Source organism: Hemicordylus capensis, chromosome 12 (genome assembly GCF_027244095.1).
Source record: "Hemicordylus capensis ecotype Gifberg chromosome 12, rHemCap1.1.pri, whole genome shotgun sequence".
In the NCBI taxonomy this organism is placed as follows: domain Eukaryota; kingdom Metazoa; phylum Chordata; class Lepidosauria; order Squamata; family Cordylidae; genus Hemicordylus; species Hemicordylus capensis.
In genome coordinates, this window is record NC_069668.1 from 13,966,078 (window position 1) to 13,988,591 (window position 22,514).

The following is a 22,514-nucleotide window of genomic DNA, read 5'->3' on the forward strand; positions in this document are numbered from 1 at the left end:
GACTCCTCCACACCCTGAAGGAGCCATTTCTAGAACTGGTCTGGGAGCCATTTGGGGTCATTTCTCCGGAAGACTTTAAATTTCCCCTGAAGCTTGTCATTTACCTTACATTGTCATTTACGATTTACATTAATCGACTGGATCCACCCACTTCTCCCGCACAGGGGAGGAGAGAGTTTCCTGCCTTTCCTTCCCCGACGGTTTCTCCCTTAGAAGATAATATGGGGACTACTAAATGCAACTTGCAACTTAAAGAATATGTTGAATATACTGTGTTATAATGCTGGGGTGATATTTGGGTTTGCACTTCTTTTAAAAAGGGGGAACGGAAAGGTACTCTAGTTCTCACCACCCCTCTTTTCTGCAACTGGTTTGGTCCAGGGCTTTTTCTCTGCCCTGGTTGTGGCAACTTAAGGCTCAGTCAGGGATGGGATGAGGTGGGAGTGTTTTTTAGGCTCTGTACTTTCCATTATACATTTCTAGGCCTTGCTGAGTCGTCTAAGTACAAAGAAGCCTTGGGGTTTTTTTCCCCCATCTTCAAGATCTTTAGATTGTTATTTACACAAATCCGTGAGAAGCCAAAAAAAAAAAAGAGAGAGAGAGAGAGAGACAAAGGAAAAACAATCCAGATCTCAGGTTATAATGGTCTGTCTGCCCCATTACAACTTTCAAGACCTTGCTGTGCTTTCTAAGCAAAAACATCCCTTCTTTCCTCATCTTCAGGAACTTTAGATTATGATTTACACAAACCCACGAGAAGACAACAAAAGGGGAAAACAATCCAAATCTCAAGTTATAATGGTCTGTCTGTCCCATTATAAATTTCTCTAGACCTTGCTGTGCTTTCTAAGCAAAAACATCCCTTCTTTTTTCATCTTCAGGATCTTTAGCTGGTTACTTACACATCCATGAGAAGCCAAAAAAAGAAGAGGGCGGGGGCGGGAATCCAAATCTAAAGTTTTAATGGCCTGTCTGTCCCATTATACATTGCTGTGTTTTCTAAGCAACAACAGCCAGGCCTTTCATCTTCAAGATCTTTAGGTTGGTACTTAAAAATCCATGAGATAAGCCCCCCCCCAAAGAAAAGGGAAAACAAGCCAATGGGAATATTTCTCTCTACCGTTATTCTTATTTCAAGCAATTCTGCTCGATGTTTAACGATCAGTTTCAATTTTTCACCTTCAACTTCAAAATTATAACTATAACTGCAATTTAGCTTGACCGATTTCCAACTTTTTAATGCCGAGTCCTCTATTGTGGGTTCTTTAAAACCCTTCCAATGGGACACATATGTCAATCTTGCGGTAGTTGACATTTTAAAATATGGGATTCATATCTCTTTAAGTTTAGAGGGTTCGCCAACATAATTTAATAAATACAACTTAGACTCCCTAGTCAGATATCTCTAAAACATTTTGTTTAATTCTTTACAATTTGTTTTAATTCTTTACCTCGTTCCCGAACGAGGGACGCAAGTTTTTTTTTGGGGGGGGGGGTGTGGCTCGGGGGGAGGGGGGGCGTATGAAGTGGTCATCAAGATCCCGCGTCTCATGGGCGTCTGTGTCATTGAGTCACGTGCTATGGAAGAGACGAGGGGGGGCAAATGCTGTCCCTCTAGGGACGGACATCTCAGTCATCCCCGAAATGGGGGCCATCCTGCGCAATGATCACCTCCCTCGGGAGGCAAGTCTGTGGCTGTGGTCCAGCTCCCTCTTCCTCCATGGAGCTGGGGGTGGGAGGGAGACTAGAGAGAGCCGGGGGGGTGGACCAGGGCTTCCCAGCCCTGGCCACCCCCCGGGGTCTCCAGCCCTGCCGCTTCCTTCCCGGACCGACTCCACCGGCTGCCTCTCCCTCCCCAGCTGCACTTCGCTTTCACTTTTGCTCAAGCCCTCTCCGCCGAAAGCCACTCGCCAAAAGGTCCCGAGGTCTTCTCCCTCCCATACAGCCACCGCCACCGCAATGGCTTTCCAAGCACCCTACTACAAGCCGGTGAGTCCTGAGGGGAGTTGTTTGGGAGGGGGGGGGTCTGGCCTCGGGGATGTTGTGCTGGCCGGCAAGATGGATCATTAAGATGGACCATTAAGCCGATCCTAGGCTAGGCTGCAGTTTCGGGTTTCGAGAAGTGCTGTGATAGCAGCTCAGAACCGCCCAGAGATGGAAGTTTGGGTGGTATAGAAGTCTGATACACAAACAAACAAGGATAAAAGCAGATCTCTGCTACCCTCTTCTCCCTGCACTCAGATCTTACTGTCTCAAAACACTTGATAAACTTTCTCCAGAAATCCAGCTCCTGCTCTGGATCTTCTGTTTTGTCTCTCAGAGTTTACCTTCAGAATTCCTGCCCCTTCATCTCTCCAAGGGCCAAAAAATAATGCTCTGTTCACACACACACACACACGGTTATAGAAGGAGGATAATTTTGATATTTGAAGCATGATTTGCTTCCGCCCTACCTAAAGCTCTGTGTAACACTACTCACCATATGCTCAGAGGCACATATCACCAAATTCTCCTTAAACTTTACTGTGACCCTAATCCCCAACTTTTGCTGTTGCCACCAGGCTATGCAGGTAGCGCCCTTACCTAGCCACATTGTGTTCCCATGGTTATGACTTGGTAGTTATTTCAGCTAACCCACGAAGGTGTGTTGTATGGAAGACAGACTATCGAAAGAGACCTTTTAAATTAACTTTCCAGTATAAAACATAAAGAATCCTAGCAGCAGTTATCATATATAAAGACAGTTCAGTATTTTTTACAGGTATATAATATTTATTATATTTCTATAATATAATATTATTGTAATATTTAACAAAGAAAATCTGGTAACAAAGGAAAGTCAATAATCAAGATGTGTTGCATCTTACAATATCAGTCTGCGCTTCTCTATTTAGATGCAAAAAAGCTCACCTCATTATAAATATGGGAGAGGGAAAGACCAAAGGAAAAAGTGTGTGTGTTGGGGGCAGAATCTCAATGGTGCTGGATAGATTAATGAATGCTTTTTTCTAGTGTTGCCTTACGTTTTTCCAACTATGCTCTTCTTCAGAGACAAATATATTTCTAGTATATATCTGGGAACAATGGGGGAAAGACCCAGCTGTGGTCTTGAGGTTTCATGTCTGCTTTTCAACTTGTACTCCTCATAACAGCCATTTCCCCACGGATTCAATAAACAACTGACACACTTGTTGAACAGGCAATTCTGAGCATTAAAAATGCCCCATAGTGCAAACAGAAAGCTTTAAGGAGCCACAGAAGGTTGTGGGGTCGGGTGAAATAACCTAATAAAATGCCGTTTTACCTATCCACCCATAATATGCAGTCATTCCTGTGCCTGCAGAATACATAAGAATGAAGCATAGTGAATTATCATAGGGTTCCAGATTTAACAGGAAGCCTGGACAAGTGGGCGGCACCAGTGGGGTATGTTGTTTCTGGATACTTTCCCATTTAAACAAAGACAACTACGCACAGGAAATGTCTCGCTGTGCTTGTTTCAGGGAATGCTTTCATGCAGGGAAACATCTCGCAGTTCTGTCCCAGCACCTGTAGTACCAAGTGGTACAGTCCCTCCCACCATGTCAGGACTGCACCACCTTCATCTGTGGCATAGGTGGGCCAGGCCTGACTTCTGGGTGGCCAAGTAAATAGAGTGTGTCGCAGTCCTATGGGGGAATGTGAAACAGTGCACTTTGGGACAATTTTGCCGTACAGAGCAAAGCCTTAGTCCAGGGGCGTCGCAAGGTTGGAGGGGGCCCAGAGACAAGATTTTAAAATGCTTCCCCCCCCCGGCACTGAAGCTCAGCTCATGAAGTAAAGAAATCTTAAATGAGGCTAAAAAGCATAAGGTTTTGTAAATTGTGGACGATGCAAGTCATTGAATGGTCCTAGAGAAAGACCTGCTGTTCTGGTCGCTCCAGGTCTTCACACTCACATCCATTTCGGAGGAGGAATACAACTGAAGGAAGCCCAGGCGGGTGCGTGGCTGGGGGAGTCAGTCAGGTGACTTGCCTCTGGGGCCCCCCCCAAGGCAATGGGCCCCCAGACAACTGTCTCCCCTGGCCCTATTATAGTGACGCCCCTGCCTTAGTCAATGGTTCTGGGCAGCGGCATTGCATCCACGCTCCAGGTGTCCTTGGGGAAATAGTCATAACATCTAAATGGAGCCTTCATGAGCAGGGGCAGTGTACCCGTTATTGGGGGGAGCAGCAGCAAGGAGGGCTTTGCATGTGTCTGACCGGCCACCGTGGGGTGCTGATCCAGCAGGGGTTCTTCCATATTCCTGCAACGGAGAAGCCGACCCTGCTCCAGATGTGCCATCATCACCATGGGCATTGGGCTGAACGTATTACGGTCAAAGGCCAACAACCATTAAACATGCAGAACATAAAACGAAATAGATGTGAATCTAAATGTAAACGACGCTCTAGATGTAAATGGAAGTGCACTCATATAGCTGCGGTTGTGGCTTCTTCGCATTCTCAGCCTTTCACTGGGATGGGCTAAAGCCGTGGCACAAAACTTAAGCCACTCTTTCTGTATTATCTCTCTACGTGGAATGTCAGGACCAGCAATTGAGACAAGAACCTGCTGGCTTCGATCCACACCTTAAGCTCCCCACACAAATGTGTTGTACAAGCAGCTTGAATCGGAACACAGAACTGAGACCTTACTGTTGCTTCCCAGCAGAGACCTCACGCCTCAAAGGGGATTTCGTTTTTCCTGCCTGAGGCTGCAAGCCATCTTGAGAGAGCCAGCGTGGTGTAGTGGCTAGAGTGCTGGACTAGGACCGGGGAGACCCGAGTTCAAATCCCCCTTCAGCCTCATGAGACTTGCTGGATGTGACTCTGGGCCAGTCACTTTTCTCTCTCAGCCTAGCCTACTTCGCAGGGTTGTTGTGAAAGAGAAACCTAAGTATGTATCACACCACTCTGGGCTCCTTGGAGGAAAAGCGGAATATAAACATGTAAAATAAATAAAAATAAATCTTCGCTGCTGACTGGTTCGAGCCAGAGGCTGGCGTGGGATACCCTGGGAGGGCGCCCCACAGCCACTGCCAGCCCTATAATTAGGGGTTTTGTGTTGGGGAGCATAACTAGTTATACTTCGACTCCTCCTTTCCCCCCATAGCACTCAAAGCCAATCAAGGACGAGAAACTTTGCGTATCTGAATCGAATGCACCTTGCTGCACAGAGTAGGCCATGAAAAAGAAAAACTGCCTGATACTGAGTCAGACCCTTGGTCCATCTCGCTCAGGATTGTCTTCACAGACTGGCAGCAACTCTGCAAGGCAACCCCGCAAGCGTCTCTCCCAGCTGTACCTGGAGATGATGCCAGGGTGGTGAACCTGGGGCCTTCTGCATGCGAGCATGCACATTATTTTATTTTATTTGTTATATGTGTAGATCACCCCAAACCTAGGGCTCTGGGCAGTTTGCAACATCAATTCAATTAAAATAAATACCCTCTCACTAAGCTGCAGCCCCGTCCCCTCTGGGGACTATCTAACAGCGCTCACACGGATTCCCACCCCTTGCAGTGCAGTCTGGCGCTTCCCAAAGTGAGAGATTCTTCCAACGGGGCCAGGCTGGCGGTCACAGATTCTCCCAGACAGCAGTTTCGCCTCAGAAGGGCAGATGTGCATTCACACGTGGTCTAGATTTATGGCAAGCACTCTCCACACACGATTCGGGTTTTTCATTTATGCATTGGAGCTCAGCCCAATTTATGTCTGGGGTAAAAAAAACCCCTGCTTTTCGTGCGGGTGTTTCTGGATCAAATTCGAACTCGCAGTAAAGCCTCGCAATAAACCGTGGTGGAGACGGCTGCTCAAAGGAGATAATGCCGAACTCCAGGAGTTTCTCCAAGCTCTGCTTCGGGAACTGCACATCTTCTTCCTCTCCCCTCCCGCCGCCACACGCACTTCAAAGCAGAAGCAAAGACAAAAAATCCCTGCTTTTTCCAACGCCGGTTTTCCTGTGCAATGAGATATTTTGAGCTGGGTTTTTGTTGATGTTAACGACATTATAATGCACATATAGTCCATAGTTGTTATCCTCATTTGATAAGGCCAGACAGGGACTAGGGATGAGAGGAAGGGGCACACAGCACCCCTGCAGGGTAGTCCAGTGTCGTGACCCTTTCTCCTGTTTCAGGTGGGCTGAGTCGGAGCATGTCTTGCACTACCCCTGCGATGTAGTCCAGTGCTTATGCTCCCATAACGCGGGTGGGTGTGAGGATCATAACCACCCTGTATCGTGATCACCGCATTTGGGCATGGAGGCCCAGGCGCACAGAGAGGCTTGAGGATAAAGGGTTTTGATTAAATTGATTTCAGTCCAGGACCGGAAAACAAAAAACCAGAAAGAAAAATGCAAAATTATATGAGCGTCAATACAAATTACAGCCACTTACATTATATCCATTTACAGTTTGACAGTTACATTAAAGTATACAACCTTTGTATACTTAGTTGGTGAATGGATTTAAGAGGGGATGAAGCAAATGCATGGAGCTAAAGATGTCCTGCAAGAGGTCCTCATTTAACCATGAGGGTTAAACGATGCCTCCATCTTCAGGGGCAGTCTACCTGTGAAGACCAGTTGTTTGCCTTACTTGGAAGCGTCCCCTTGGCTGTTGTTGGAATGAGAATGCCAGAATGGGTGTGACTCAAAAAAGGTTCTTCTCATTTTGCTAGTAGACATGATAAGCTGGGGATGGAGCCTCCGTGTGCAGGAGCAGTCTACCTTAGCAGATCAGCCGCTGGGGACAAAACAGCAGAGGAGGACGGCTTCGTTCCTGCCATGCTTCTGAGCTTCCTAGAAGCAGAAGTGGGATGATGCTGAACCTATTGGTCCTCTGGCCTGATCCTTCCTGCAGGGCTCTGCTTATTTATTTATCATATAAATCTATCATATTGGCTGGTAATTGCTCTCCGATGCTCCGCAGCCAGCAGGAAGTGGCAGATTTTGCTTCTTCGCAGTCACAAAACCAGCGCTTTTTATTATTGTATGTCATCCGTATGAACCATCACTGCATGCGGTTATAGCCCAGCCCACGAATCGTTTGCTGATATTTATACCGTGTTTTCCCCAAAAATAAGACAGTGTCTTATATTAATTTTAGCCCCCCAAAATGCACTAGGGCAATTAGCGGTACATCAGAAATTACTGCTAGGTCTTCCTTTCGGGGAAACCGGGTGGTTGCTGTGTGTGCACCTCGCTTGCCCGAGCAGTGAGAAGCTGCTCCTATAAGTGTAATCCACACAAAATGACTTTGTCCGGGTCAGTGACAGGCCTCACTGGCTAGTCTGTAATGTTTGGTTTATTTACAGTTTGCATATTTTGTAACCCTGGCTTTGCAGTGTTTGGTTTGTTTGCAAAGAAACAGGCTGAGCATTCGATGGAATTGAAGCAGTGCACTCTTGCAAATCAGCATGATATTAGGTCCTGGAAGAGGAACCCCTGCACTCTGAGGTGCTTTATTAACGCCATTACGGTGTCCCATTAACGTCCCATTTAGAGCCACCCACCAGCTCTCTGGATTAGCTGCCTGCACCGGCCAGGGTGGGCCAGTTTGCATTCAGCATCGTCACCTCAAATTCATGGTGTCATAAATGTGCATTGAGGCACAGCCTCTTTGGGTCAGGAGACCAGCTCTGTGGGTTGGCAGCAGAAGCCGTAAGGGGCGCCCCGAGCTGATGGGCCGGAACCCGAGTTGTCATTAATCCACATCCTCCCCAAATCAATTTTTTAAACATCTTTTAAGCGGATTCTGCTTGTAAGAAGTGGGAGAAGACACGAATGCAGATGTCACTGGATCTATTATATAGGACGGGGCACGTTCAAGGACAAGCAGTCCAAATACAAATGTGATGCCTATTTATATGCCGCTTTTCAACAGAAGTTCCCAGAGTGGTTTATATAGTCATCAAACCAATGAAATGGCTCCCTATCCCGAAAGGGCTCCCAATCTAAAAAAGAAACGTACGAGAGACACCAGCCACTGGAGGGATGCTGTGCTGGGGCTGGATAGGGCCAGTTGCTCTCCCCCTACTCAAGAAAGAGAACTGGCATTTTAAAAAAAAGGTACTTTTGCTCAGTTAGCAGGGGACTTTGGAGCAGCGGCATTGGAGTTGTTTGCAAATGCTACGGGAAACGAGGGCGGAGGGGAGACCCTTAAGCCCTGACTGGCATGTCTGTTTGTTTGCGTCCTAAGAAAGACTTTCATGCCTGCCAGCCCTGGTGTGTTAACGGGGGCGGGGGGGGGGCTCAGCCTGCACAGCTCTACCTGTTGAATGACCAGTCTGCAGGCAGCATGGCTCTTGTTACTGCTGGGTCAGAGTGGGATGGGAGGGAGCAGAGCCACCAGAGCTGCTGGGAACCAGAGGCAGCAGCCTCGCATTCTCCCACCCCGGCTTATTAGGACGAGCCACGGCGAGACGGAAGGAAATCTGTGTTTAATTTATACTTTGTTTTTATCCTTGCCAGTCTCTTCCGTTTTCTGGTCAGATTTATGGAGGCCTCAGAGGTGGGATGCTGGTGATAATAAACGGGACCATTTTCCCAACCTGCACCAGGTGAGTCATCCTTGCAGGGGCGTAGAAAGGGTTCGGGTGCCCTTCTCCCATCAGAGCCAGAATCCAGTTTTCAAACTGTCCGGCTGCCCTAGAGAGGGCAAATAGTAACATGGGCAAGAGTGCCTCTGAACATGTGCAGAGTGCCTTCCACCGCCCCGAGGAGGAATTGTAGCCATTGGCATTTGTGAGAACGGCTTCTGGGAAGACAATCTAGGCCTGTTCTCACAATCATCAAAGCCAGTTAAAAGCTGGGCTACCCACATTATGTACGTTCCCAAGGCTTGTGTGAACTCGCCTAGATCCTTCCAGCCTAGGTTTTACAAACCCCAGGGTAGTCTCCACTCTGCTCTTAACCAAGGTGGGAGGAAAAGAGAGCCCTCCGGCCTTGCTCATGCACGGCTGTGTGAACTCATGCACCTTTTCTTTCCTAGAAACAGGCCTGGAAACGATAGAGAGCTGTGGCTACAGGAGCTGCCGGCCATAGATGCACCACTCTGCAAAACACACTCTATGATCCAGTCTATGCAGGAGCTGCAGTAGCAGGATAAACATAACCATGTACACCACTCTGGGCTCCTTGGAGGAAGAGCGGGATATCAATGTTAAACACACACACACACACACACACACCGCATGCTGCAAAGCATGCTGGGAAGGCAGAGGGACCGTGGGAGGACCTTCCATGGTTGGGTGGGGCTTACAGCTTCCAATTTGAGTAGTGTGGACACCATGGCTGCCTTGGTGGTGTGAACTTCTGGGAGTTCGCAAACACCCACAGAGGCTCTGGTTTTGTGGAGGAGATGGGTGGTGGTCTCCAGCCTATGGTCATGTGAACAGGCCTTAGGCCGATGGCCCAGCAGCAGCTCCCCTTCCTAAAAGTAAACAGGTCTTGCAGGCCTGCAATAGGGTATAGGCACATCCAAGTACCGGGCCTTCCAAATCAGCCTTTCCTCCTCGCAAAAGCGGCACTGCTTGTCCATATTCTCTTGCTAAGGCCTTTCCCTGAGCAGTTAGGAGGTTCATGAACATTCCGTGACATCACAGCAGGGCAGCCAATGGACAGACGAGGTTAACAGGCAACAGCAAGTATGTAGGTTCATGAACATCCCGTGACATCACAGCAGGGCAGCCAATGGACAGACGAGGTTAGCAGGCAACAGCAAGTATTTAGGTTCATGAACATCCCGTGACATCACAGCAGGGCAGCCAATGGACAGACGAGGTTAACAGGCAACAGCAAGTATGTAGGTTCATGAACATCCCGTGACATCACAGCAGGGCAGCCAATGGACAGACGAGGTTAGCAGGCAACAGCAAGTATTTAGGTTCATGAACATCCCGTGACATCACAGCAGGGCAGCCAATGGACAGACGAGGTTAGCAGGCAACAGCAAGTATTTAGGTTCATGAACATCCCGTGACATCACAGCAGGGCAGCCAATGGACAGACGAGGTTAGCAGGCAACAGCAAGTATTTAGGTTCATGAACATCCCGTGACATCACAGCAGGGCAGCCAATGGACAGACGAGGTTAACAGGCAACAGCAAGTATGTAGGTTGTTCTCGAATGGGAGTGGAAGGGGCCCTTGAGAACAAATCGGTTCTCAAAGACGTATGAATTTGCGGAATTTACACTTCGCTCTTCCTTCGAGGAGCCCAGCGCGGAGAACATGGTTTAGGTTTATTCCCACATGACAACCCTGTGAGGTAGATTGGAATGAGAGAGAAGTGACTGGCCTGGATCAAAAAGAGAGGGTTGTCCTGTATCCAAACAAGTGAAGGTCTCACGTGAGCTGGAAAGCTGAAACTTGGCATGCACATAGCCAGAGAGGTTTTGATCGTGAGAAAAGGTTTGGAAATAGATATAGAAATATTCCAGCGGTCAGACTTCTACCTCACAGTCGGGGACAGTCTCTAGCATAGACTGAGCACATCAACACTTGGTATTTCCGGTCTGAGGGAGTTCCGTTGCCCTTTCAGACCCTTCAGTACATAAGAACAGCCCGGCGGATCAGCCCCCAGGACTATCTAGTCCCGCATCCTGTTTCAGGTGGTGGCCCATCACATGTCTCTGAGAAACGCACAGGCAATCGGAGAGGGCTCGCCCTCCTGCCTTTGCTGCCCTGCCAGTGGTATTAAGAGGCATCTTGCCTCTGAGGCTGGAAGTGGCCTATAGCCACCAGACTAGTAGCCATTGATAGACCTGCCCTCCATGAATTTGCCCTCCAACCCTTTTTAAAGCCATCCAAGCGAGTGGCCATCACCACATCCTGTGGTAGAGAGTTCCGCAGATTAATTATTCGCTGTGGGGAAAAGTACTTCCTTTTGTCAGTCCTACATTTCCCAACCTTCCGTTTCATGGGATGACAAGAGGAGGAGGAGGAAGATTTCTCTCTGTCCACTCTCTCTGCACCATGCATGGTTTTATACCTCTCTCTCTCATGCCTCACTGTAGTTGCCTCTTTTCCAAACGGAAGAGCCCCCGATGCTGTTGCCTTGCCTCAGAAGGAAGGAGCTCCAGGGGCGCCCTTGAATCTGCCTGGGTGGCCAGAACATCTGTGGACATTCCAGCTGCTCAGGGGACAGGTGTCAGCAAGAGACTGTTAGAGGTGGTTGATTTTGACCCACAAGAGGTAAAACAGCAGAGCACGAAGGAATGAGCACACACACTCCCGTGACCGAGTAGGGAGCAGAGGGTGGTTCGGATATTGCAGCTGTTTAGAGAAAACACATGGAGATCCTTGTGTGACTAAACACTAAACATGTATTGGTTAAATACACTTGGATAGGAAAGACCTATCTCTAATCTAAAGGACTACATACAGGTGAAACTCGGAAAATTAGCATATCGTGCGAAAGTCCATTAATTTCAGTCATGCAAATTAAAAGGTGAAACTGATATATGAGACAGACGCATTGCATGCAAAGCGAGATAAGTCCAGCCTTAATTTGTTATCATGGTGATGATCATGGCGTACAGCTCGTGAGAACCCCAAATCCACAATCCCAGAAAATTAGAATATTACATGGAACCAAGAAGACAAGGATTGAAGAACAGAACAATATCGGACCTCCGAAAAGTAGACAGTGTACTGTGCTTGATTGGCCAGCAAACCCGCCTGACCTGGCCCCATAGAGAATCTATGGGGCATTGCCGAGAGCAGGATGAGAGACATGAGACCAAACAATGCAGAAGAGCTGAAGGCCGCTAAGGAAGCATCCTGGTCTTCCATAACACCTCCTCAGGGCCACAGGCTGAGAGCATCCATGCCACGCCGCATGGAGGCAGGAATTGCTGCCAAAGGGGCCCCAACCAAGGACTGAATACATATGCATGCTTCTACTTTTCAGAGGTCCGATATTGTTCGATTCTACCATCCTTGTCTTCTGGGTTCCATGTAATATTCTCATTTTCTGAGATTGTGGATTTGGGGTTTTCATGAGCTGCACGCCATGATCATCACAATGATAACCAATTAAGGCTGGACTGATCTCGCTTTGCATGTAATGTGTCTGTCTCATAGATCAGTTTCACCTTTGAATTTGCATGACTGAAATTCATGGACTTTTGCATGCTGTTCTCATTTTCTGAGTTTCACCTGTAGTGGATAGGTAAGGAGAGGGAGAGAGAGGTTCCCATCTGCTCTCTAGGAGGAAAGGAAGGATTGTGATCCAGCCCAGGTTGGAAGTGCTGCAGAGTCAGTTCAGGGGTCATGGAGTAGAGACAAACAGGGAGACCCTGACTCACTGTCTCTACTCCCGAAGCCCCTCGTGGTCATTAGGACGGTGGGTGCAAAAGGCCGCGATGCCCTGGACGTTCCTCTCCAACAGAGACGGTGGCCCAACCGTGCCGTTTGTCACCACTCAGCGGGCTCTGATTTCTCCTTGGCAGATTCCAAGTTGACTTCCAGTGCGGTTCTGGCTCCTCGCCTCGGCCCGACATCGCCCTCCACTTCAACCCGCGCTTCGACGAGGGCTGCGTGGTGGCGAACACGCTGGAAAGCGGGAAGTGGCAGCAGGAAGAGCGGAGAAAGGACCTGCCGTTCCGCAAGGGGCAGGGCTTTGAGCTCCGCTTCCATGTGAAGAGCCACTCCTTCGAGGTGTGTGGCCATTTCCGGGCCGTGTCCTTGCGAGGGGGTCCCGCCCCAGGCCCCGCCATTGGCCTCGGCCCCACTCGCCGGCCCTCGCTGCCTCCCCGAGCCCCCCCCCTCCGGGGCCCCCATTCCCTGCCCATGTGGCCGCTTGTGTTTCCTCCTGGGTGGCCGCCCTGCCAGACTGTGTGCTGCGGGGCGGGCCGAGGGAAGAGGGACATGTGCCCCCAGGTTGCCAACACTCCCTTGCCTGAATCAGGGACAGAAGCGGGGAGCAATTGTGTGTGTGGAGTCGGGAGCCTGAGTCAGACCCTTGGTCCAGCTAGCTCAGTATTGTCTACCCAGACTGGCAGCAGCTCCTTCAAAGTTGCAAGCAGGAGTCTCTCCCAGCCCTATCTGGAGATGCTGCCGCTGGGGAGGGAACCGGGAACCTTCTGTGTGCAAGCAGGCCGGGGCTCTTCCACTGAGCTCTGGCCCCATCCCCTCCTCAGGGCAGTATCCGACAGTGCTCAAAGAGGTAGCCTCCCATCCAAATGCAAACCAGGGCTGCCCCTGCTTAGCAAAGGGACAAGTCATGCTCGCTGCCACGAGACCAGTGCTGTTGATCACGGCTGAGCCAGAGAGCAAGCCAGGCGGCTCCTGTACACCCCCTGGCCCCCGTAGGAGCTGGCCATGCCCCTGGGCAACTTATTCCACCCTTTTCACATGGGGCTTTTTAAGCCCTTGAACTGGCATCTCTTCCAGAATGGAGGGGGCTAGATTTAACCCGAAGTCGTTAGATTTCGTCGTTAGACTTCGTCGTAAGACCCGAAGTCAGCTAGATTTAACCCGAAGTCCCTGTGAATTATCGGGGAGCAGTTCACACACAATTTGGGTTTTTCACTGTTAAGAGTGTAACTTGATTTATATCTGGGGTAAAAAAAAAAAAAAAATCCACTCTTTGTGTTGATTTTTTGGGTCGTCTTCGAGTTCGTAGTAAAGCCTCCCCGCAAACTCTGCTGAGCGTAAAAGCCCCAGGAGATCGGGAAAGATAAGATCCCACTCAACCAGCCAAGAGCAGCAAAAGGAAAACAAACAAGAGAAGAACAGCCCTGCTGGGTCAGGCCCAGATCCTATCTGGCCCAGCATCCTGTTTTGCACACTGGCCCACCAGGGTGCTTTCCAGATCAGAGCCTGCAACAGGGTCACGGCGGACCTCCGAAGTGGGCTTCTGCTCTTCCTGTTTTGTGACACCACAGTCCCTGCGCTGACAGCAGGGGGCCGTGCACATTTCTGATGCCTTGTTTCGGATCTAATCGCGGAGATTTATTGTTAAACTGTTGTATTGTCCCCGGTTGTTCATTTTCGTGAGACTGCTCCCCCTGCTGGGTGCTTTGCTATTTACGTTTTGAATGCAATTTGCCCGAACGGAAGCCTTTTGCTGCTGTTGCGCAGGCAACCTGGAAGGCGTCCAGATGCCTCTGCGAAGCCCCAGCAAACGAGGACAGATTCTGAAGAACCTCAGTGCACCGAGAGCCTTTCTGTGATACCCACCCTATTTCTCAGAAGTGGCATTTTTCCTGATACAAGAGAATGACATGCCACTTATCTTGCATGCTTAAGAAAACGGAATAACGAGCCAGCCAACAAAACGGAAAAATGGATATGATGTATTAACTATTAGACTACAGAGAAATTGAATTATTATTATTATTATTATTACAGGGGTTAGATACAGTATAGATATAGCCAGTAACTAAATGTCAGCAGAGATGTGTTTTTACACATGTTTTCCAGAAGTAACCATGTCCACAACATGATCAAGAATATTTTCAGATCAAGTGAAAGGGGGATGCTTCTCTGTTCTGGAATTGTACCCTATGCATGGGTTCTAAAACTTGGGTCCCCGGTTGTGGTTGGACTACAAATCCCATCATCTCCAGCCACAGCAGCCAGAGGCTGTTGCATTAAGATCTTCCCTAAATTCTTGACTTTTTCCAATAGCTGCCACTTGAGAAATTGGGACAAATTCAACATTTAAAATCTAAAATCATAACAGTAATTTGATTAATATATACCTATATTTTAAAAGTGGTCACTTTCCCCTCCCGCCTTCCTCTGCTCAATAGGTGATTGTGAATGGGAGGCATTACTCAGAGTTCAAGCACCGGATCGCATTTTCCAGAGTCGACACCATCGGCGTCTCCGGAAGCTTGGATGTTGCCTCCATCAGCTTCCAAGGTGCTACAGTAAGTCGGATTTTTGTGTGCATCCCCTCTGGAAAACATGGCACAATGTGGTGATCTGTGAGTATATTCTTTCTCCCTGCATCTTTCCTTGCTACTAAACTTGCTTGGGAGAGAAATCGTTTTAATATCTAGGGATCTCAGAGGGGATACAATTATAGTGTGGGAAGGGACCTTTTGTGGTCCTATTATACATCACACAAGGTCAGCCCTGCACAAGATAAGGCCTGGGTGCTGGGTCTGACCCGTGGAGACCTTTTCTCTGGCCCGCAAGTAGCCAGCAACAGGAGGAACCATGAAGAACTTGGCATTTTTGTGGGGCTGGCACAGTCAGGGGTCATTTCCTGGTTTCTATCCTTGGTTAAAATTGTGGGTCCCTCGAGGCAGTGGCGGGGGGGGGAGAGACCCCAAGGTAACTAGTAATTGCTTTAATTAATACTATACATAGACTAATTAAGTCTATGGGAGGAGAGCTGGTCTTGTGACAGCAAGCATGAATGGTCCCCTTTGCGAAGTCGGGTCTGCATTTGAAAGGGAGACTCCGTGTGTGAGCACCGGAAGACCTTCCCCTTATGGGGTGGGACCACTTGGGGAAGCGCGCCTGCAAGCTTGCAGGCAGAAGGTTTCCAAGTGGGTTATGATTCCTTTTCACAACTTTCAGACTCCAGGTGCCTGGACTGCTCAGGTGGCACAAATGGTGAGTCCTGCCTACTTCTCCTATTCCTGACTTGTCCCCGTATTTTTGCACATATAAGCATTTTTGTGGTTATCCCGTTTTTTTTTTTTTTAAACAGAAGGTAGTGCGGGAACATAGAGAGATGTGGACTTTCTGGCAAGGCATTTTCATTAGGCATTGGAGCTTAGCCCAATTTATGTCCAGGGTTTTTAAAAAATCCACTTTCCTCATCCATTTTTGTGGCTAGATGGACCAATGGTCTGACTCAGTATATGGCAGCTTGCTATGGGGAAATGACCTGCCTAGCAAGCTAGAGGTTGCTGGTTCAAATACCTGCTGATTTCCCAGAGGATGGGCAACACCTATACTGGGCAGCAGCGAGATAGGAAGATGCTGAAAGGCCTCATCATCTCCTACTGAGCGGGAGGAGGCCATGGTCAACCCCTCCTGGATTCTACCCAAGAGAACCACAGGGCTAGTCTGTGGGCGCCAGGAGTCAACACTGACTCAATGGCACCCTTTTTACTTTATGTTCCTAAGGCTGAGCACATGATCGTTTCATGTGGCGCTGGTGCCACCTAGTGGCGCGTCTCGGGCACTGCAGTAGCTAATGCAGCGATTTGATTCCCAATGTGGCTTTCCCACCTGACGTCTGATTCCTGCACCCACTGCAGTTTCCGGACGACGTACAAAGGCAGCCCTGTGTAGAGTGCATTGCAGTAGTCAAGCCCGGAGGTCACCAACACATGTAGCACTGTTTTAAGCTCATTTATCTCGAGAAAGGGACGTAGCTGGCCTTTTGGTCAGAGCTGATTAAAAGCATCCCGGGCCACCCTCTCAGCTGAGACACTGAGCAGCCAGATCAGAGACTCTGGGGGGTTGGGGCCATGGTGTCAGGGAGGGACTGGACCTTCCCTTACTATAGTCCCAGTCTAAGGGCAGGATGTGTGTTGAATCCCACCTTGTATTTACTAATCATCTCGTAGGTCCCAATCCCATGTTTAAAGTCATGTTCCGTTGGAACGCTACAGAACACGTTTGGGTGCATTAGGTACACATTGGACCCTTATCGGAATCTCTTGTCTCTGTGCTGCAATGGCCGTGATCTCCGGTTCTTTTCTCTTTGTAGCAAAATGCTGCTTCTCCTTCGGGGCCATGCATCCTGCCACAAACGTATGTAAGTTTTGCATATCATGCATGAGGGGATAAGATGGGGGTGGACTTGCGGTTTGGAGAGCAGAGAGTGGCAGTATTCCAGACAGCTGTGAAAGCAGAGCCACGTTGTAATGACGTCTGAAATGGGTGTGTGTGTGTGTGTGTTGTGCAATTGTTCTTTAAAGCCTGCTGATGACTGAAAAAGGAAGCAGATATCAGGGCCTAGGAGAAGCCTACTTGGGGCAAATTCTCATCAATTTAAGCAAATCTCCACTCTGTTCAATGGTTTCAAACTCGAATCGATTTCGGATTCGAAGCAATCTGAGCGAGAGTTGTGCACACCCCTAGTTTGCTGCCTATCAGTTAAAAACACAAGGTTGGAGGTGTTGTCCTCCATGATGGTGTGCTCAGCAGCAACCGGATCGCAGGACTCTTCCCCCCACCTCATTCAGGGATCCCTCTGACCCAGCTGCTGTTGAGCATCAGATCACAGATGGCATCTCTGATCTCTTAATTTGCATTTTTATGTATCTTTACATTTCTACCCCGCTCTTCCTCCAAGGAGCCCAGAGCGGTGTACTACAGACTTGAGTTTCTCTTTCACAATAACCCTGTGAAGTAGGCTAGGCTGAGAGAGAAGTGACTGGCCCAGAGTCACATCCAGCAAGGATCAGGGCCGAATGGGGATTTGAACTCGGGTCTCCCCGGTCCTAGTCCGGCACTCTAGCCACTACACCACGCTGGCTCTAGCTGTAGCTGTCGGGTGGAGCTTCTGCAGATCCCAAGTGGATCAATACAGAACAGTTGAGTCTTTATTCCTGGGTCTTCCCTCCATGCGTCTTGCTACCCACACAGCGGATCTCAAAACTGCTGGAGTGGGCATGATCCGGTTGGGCAAGGGGAGGTGGCCATATGCCCTCGGCCTTCTCTCCTGGCCGTTCATTTTTGCAAACACGTACGTGTGAGGAGTGTGAGTATCTTTACATTTCTATCCCGCTCTTCCCCCGAGGAGCCCAGAGTACATAGCTATCTTTCTCCTCGCCACAACCCTGTGAGGTAGGTTGGGCTGAGAGGGAAGTTCTGGCCCAGAGTCACCCTGGGGCAGATCTGGACAGGGACTTGAATTCGGGAGTCGCTGGTCCTGCTCGTCCAACACTCTCGCTGACACATGGTCAGCGAACAGAAGTGCACAGAACGCCTGGACCAAGGAGAATCCTGCTCTAATTATGATCTTGTGAACTGCCCTATCATCTAATCTTGGCTTTAAAAACAACAACAACAACAACACAACCCTCTGTTTTCTCTCTCTTCACAGTCTGTGCCTTACCAGACTTGCATCTACGGAGGCCTTTTCCCGTCCAAATCGATCATCGTTGCTGGAACTGTGTCTCCTGTTGCCACCAGGTAAAGATCTTGTTGGGTATGCTAGGAGAGTGCTGTGTTGTTTTGTTCTGCCTTTTGTTCCTCTGCAGCTCTTGCAGTTTTTGGGGGAGCTCTCTTTTTATTTTATTGATTTTTTACATTTTGTAATCCCGCTCTTCCTCCAAGGAGCCCAGAGAGGTGTACTACATACTTGGGTTTCGCCTCACAACAACCCTGTGAAGTAGGCGAGGCTGAGAGAGAGAAGTGACTGGCCCAGAGTCAAAACCCAGCAAGTCTCATGGTTGAATCAGGATTTGAACTCGGGTCTCCCCGGTCCTAGTCCAGCACTCTAGCCACTACACCATGCTGGCTCTAGCTGTAGCTGTCGGGTGGAGCTTCTCCAGCTCCCGAGTGGATCAATACAGAACAGTTGAGTCTTTATGCCTGGGTCTTCCCTCCATGCGTCTTGCTACCCACACAGCGGATCTCAAAACTGCTGGAGTGGGCATGATCCGGTTGGGCAAGGGAGGTGGCCATATGCCCTCGGCCTTCTCTCCTGGCCGTTCATTTTTGCAAACACGTACGTGTGAGGCTGGAGAAGCGGGGAACAGTAAACCATGGGGCTGAAAGCCCACGAAATGCAGCTGGGTACAGTTGGTGACATTTCTGTGCCCAGCTTAAACGTGGCCAGGATCATCACAGCGTCAGCCGTGGCCATAACAGTCCCTCCCTAGAACATTCAAGGAGGCAGGAGCTCACCAAGGGGGCTGTCGCTGTTGGAAATTCTCTGTGGCGAGAGAATCCCTTTCTCATTATAGCCGAGTGCACAACACACAGAGTGCACAACACACAGCGGTAGTTTAGTTAGGCATGCGTGTTTGCTGAGAGTAATGTAATTTGGAGCCGATTGCTAGTTTCAAATCAATATATAAGGCATTTATGAAGGAACTCCATTCTAGATAGGAAAGTGAGGAGTTAGGATCTCTCATCTATCTATCTATCTGGATGCACAGATTCTGCATCCTCTCTGCACACATGGTGCAGGGAGAGGAGCTTGCCATGTTGCAAGGTAGAAGGAACAGGTAAAGGAGAGAGAGAGGGAGGAAGGAAGTTGAATCCCCTGAGATTAGCAATCTACACATCCAAGGGATAGCCTCAGAGCAGTGGAGAAGGGATGACCAATGTCTTGACTCTCTAGCCCTCTGACTTACTAGTCTGTCCTCCACTGTCTGAGACAAGAGACAGCGCAAAGTCCTTTCACTTCCAACAGTCGCACCGGCAAAAGGCTGGGGCCAAGTGAGGATGTGAGCCAGCAAAAGCTCTGTTCCCTGGATCTTCGGGCCAGTCCTGTTTTGGAGGATGCATCGGAGCCTCCTCCTGAGTAAGCCCATCAGTAAGGAAGCCCTGAGCACCCAGCTGAGCGTTTGGCCTTCAGAACCGCAGCTTTGCTCTGGCGTAGCATTGCCTCCACTCCTGGGGGCTTGGAAGTGATGGACGGTGAGGAGGGGAAGGACGGGGCAGGCGCCTCACTGGAGGGCACTTGGCCCCCTGTGTCCGAGGGCTCCTCTGAGGCGATGGCCAGCTCTGGGCCGGAGGGATCAGGAGGGGTCTTGTTGGGATCGGGGATCCGGGATAGGGCAGGTTCCCCCTCCTCCTCCGATAGGATCTCCTCCGGGTAAGAGTCAGGGCGAACTCCAACAAGAACACCACACAGCATCCCCTCGGGGCTTCCCAGACAGCAGGCTTAACCGTGGGATTAAGAGGGGTCAAGTACTGTGAGTTACAGATAGTTAGAATTTGCCCTCAAAACAGACACAAAACGTGGAGTTTTTTATCCCAGACAAACACCAGGTTAAGCTCCAATGCACAATGAGAAACCTGAATGGTGCCTGGAGTGCTCCCCAAGAGCTCGCACGGTAAACCTGGGTGGGATGTGAACGCACACCTGCCCTCCCAGAGTCAAATTGCCGCCTGGGAACAGCCCTCCTCTTGCTAATTGAACACTGTTGTGGGAGAGCGAACCATGGTCTGGGCTGAGCCCTAAATGAAAAGAGACCGATTTGCGGAGAAAGGCTAGTTGGGCCATTCTGCACGGGTGTCTCTCTTTGGTCTCCCTTTGCCGGACTTCCAAGCCAGGAGCAGAGCTGAGGACTGGAATAGTTGCTCAGTGGTTCCTGGACGTGGCCATTTTTGACGTCCCATTTTAGGTCTGCTTTGCCCTTTCCCAGACGTACGTTTGCATTTGTACGTAGGTTCCACGTCAACCTGAAAGCCGGCCAGGACATTGCATTGCATCTGAACCCACGGTTCAACGAGAACGTGTTCGTTCGCAATTCGAAGCTGCGTGGGGCCTGGGGCTCAGAGGAACGCAGCCTCCCCTCTGGGATGCCTTTCTCCCGGGGCCAGCCCTTCTCCGTAAGTCGAGGCGTGGCCTCGTAGCATTCTCACTCCAAACAGTAGCACACACAAGGTGGGATAACACGCGATATGGGTGGGATGCGAGAGCGCCAGGGTGCGGCGTCCGCTCTGTCCGGGGTGGTCTATGGTGGGCACACAGGTCAGGCGAGAGTGTGTTGCCTGCCGGTAACCAGGACAGGTGAGAGGCGTGGGTTCACACGGTCAGTGGGTCTTGGTTTCGGATTTTCGTTTCGGATTTGCGGGTTTTCGTTTCGGATTTTTGGATTTTCGTTTCGGATTTTTGGATTTTCGTTTTGGATTTTCGGATTTTCGTTTCGGATTTTCGGATTTTCGTTTTGGATTTTCGGATTTTCGTTTCGGATTTTTGGATTTTCGTTTCGGATTTTTGGATTTTCGTTTCGGATTTCCGGATTTCGGAAGCTCTGCCTCCCTGCTTCAGATCCTATATGACCCATCCTGGTTTTCGCCCAAGATTCCCAGTATGGCACAGATTTGCACAATCACACCCATGTGGGTAACCAGTATTCAGTCACGCACACAAGGAGAAACATTTAAAACCACCCTTTGGGGCATCTTTCCCCCTAATTGGAATCATGGGAAACAGCCTGCTTACATTTGCTTTCTAGGGAGCCTCGATATATGCATCACGTGCACCTTGTAATTGCTGCACGGGGAGATTTTAAACTGGGAGTGATTTTTCACTCGGGCTGACCCCAAATGCACCTCGCCTGTTGGTGATTCCCAGGGGGAAAGGGTGTGTGTGGTTTGCCAGGGGTGTCAGGAAATGGGATCTGTAGTTCAACAACAAACAGCTGGAGGGCCAGGTTTGCCCACCCTGGTCTAAGCGGACTCATAGACTCTTCGGGTTGGAAGGGAACTCGGAGGTCATCTAGACCAGCCCCCTGCTTGGTGCAGGAATCTGCCCCAGCCCTCCCCCATGTTTCCCTCTTTCTCCTTCCAGATCTGGATTCTGTGTGAACCGCAATGCTTCATGGTGGCCGTCAATGGGCAGCACCAGTTTGCGTACAACCACCGCTGTCCGAACCTGCAGCAGGTCAATCAGCTTGAAGTCGAAGGCGACGTTTGTCTGAGCAACGTGCAGATTTAAAGGCACAGCGCTTCTTCCTGCAGCTGGTTTCCCACCAGGTCCGCTTTTGAATGCCCCTTTGCGAAAGCTGTAGGGGTCGAGCACTTTTTCGACGCACAATGCCACTGAGAATCTATCTTATGCGCCTGCTTCTGTCAGTTTCCTCTTGGGCAGATCCCCCTGATCTAAGCAAGGAGCTGTCATGATGGATGACGGCCAGAAACTCCTTTTCCATTGGAAGATCGGAAGCTGCCGTATGCCGAGTCAGACCCTTGGTCCACCTAGCTCAGGATTGTCCACACAGACTGGCAGCAGCGGCTTCTCCAGGGTTGCAGGCAGGAGTCTCTCTCAGCCCTGTCTGGAGAGGCCAAGGAGGGAACGTCTTCATGCTAGCATGCAAACGCTCTTCGCAGAGCGGCTCCGTCCCCTAAAGGGAATATCTTCCGGTGTTCACCCAGGTCGTCTCTCATTCCAATGCAAACCAGGGCAGACCCTGCTTAGCAAAGGGGACAATTTGTCCTTGCTGCCCCAAGACCAGCTCTCTTCCCCACTTGTTTCCTGCCAACCAGTGTAGAGAACTTGTAACATCTGAACTGTCGGCGAGAAGCAAACTGGTTAGTCACAACTAAGCCCCTCGGAAACTTCTGAGACTTAACATGATTCCCGCCTAACACTGGTGGCTTTCTTTCAATGCTGCTTAGTTGTGACTAGCTTAGTCTGGCTCCTTCCCATGAGCCCTCACGCCTCCAGCCAGGTTATAGACACCCATGCCCAAAATGCAGTCTCTTTCTCTGTACTTTCAGCCTCCGAATAAACTAGTCCGGCTTGCAACAGCGGAAGTCTCCATTTCTGCTCTGTCTGGGTGTGTGACTTCTAGGGCTGATTCTGGGCGGCCAGAAGGACTGAGACCCCAACTTG

At 49.7% G+C, this 22,514-nt stretch overlaps 1 protein-coding gene across 2 annotated transcripts; it reads left to right on the forward strand.

The window, feature by feature from the left end:
* Positions 1–1,819: 1,819 nt before the first annotated feature.
* Positions 1,820–22,429, forward strand: LGALS9 (galectin 9). Of its 2 annotated transcripts, XM_053275386.1 has the most exons (9): positions 1,822–1,989; positions 8,494–8,582; positions 12,475–12,682; positions 14,782–14,901; positions 15,560–15,595; positions 16,704–16,751; positions 18,045–18,133; positions 20,344–20,506; positions 21,471–22,429. In XM_053275386.1, the coding sequence occupies exons 1-9, from the start codon at positions 1,960–1,962 to the stop codon at positions 21,615–21,617; spliced, it is 930 nt and encodes a 309-aa protein (XP_053131361.1). In that variant the 5' UTR covers positions 1,822–1,959; the 3' UTR covers positions 21,618–22,429. The 2 variants fall into 2 exon arrangements, with proteins under 2 accessions (XP_053131362.1, XP_053131361.1); XM_053275387.1 differs by lacking the exon at positions 15,560–15,595 and having other exon boundaries at positions 1,820–1,989.
* Positions 22,430–22,514: the final 85 nt, after the last annotated feature.

Bases quoted from the DNA above. Each gene is read 5' to 3' on its own strand.
- LGALS9 (XM_053275386.1), top strand. From the start codon at position 1,960: ATGGCTTTCCAAGCACCCTACTACAAGCCG. The intron at 8,583-12,474 runs GTGAGTCATCCT...TCTCCTTGGCAG, and splicing joins ATTTTCCCAACCTGCACCAG to ATTCCAAGTTGACTTCCAGT. The intron at 18,134-20,343 runs GTAAAGATCTTG...ATTTGTACGTAG, and splicing joins GTGTCTCCTGTTGCCACCAG to GTTCCACGTCAACCTGAAAG.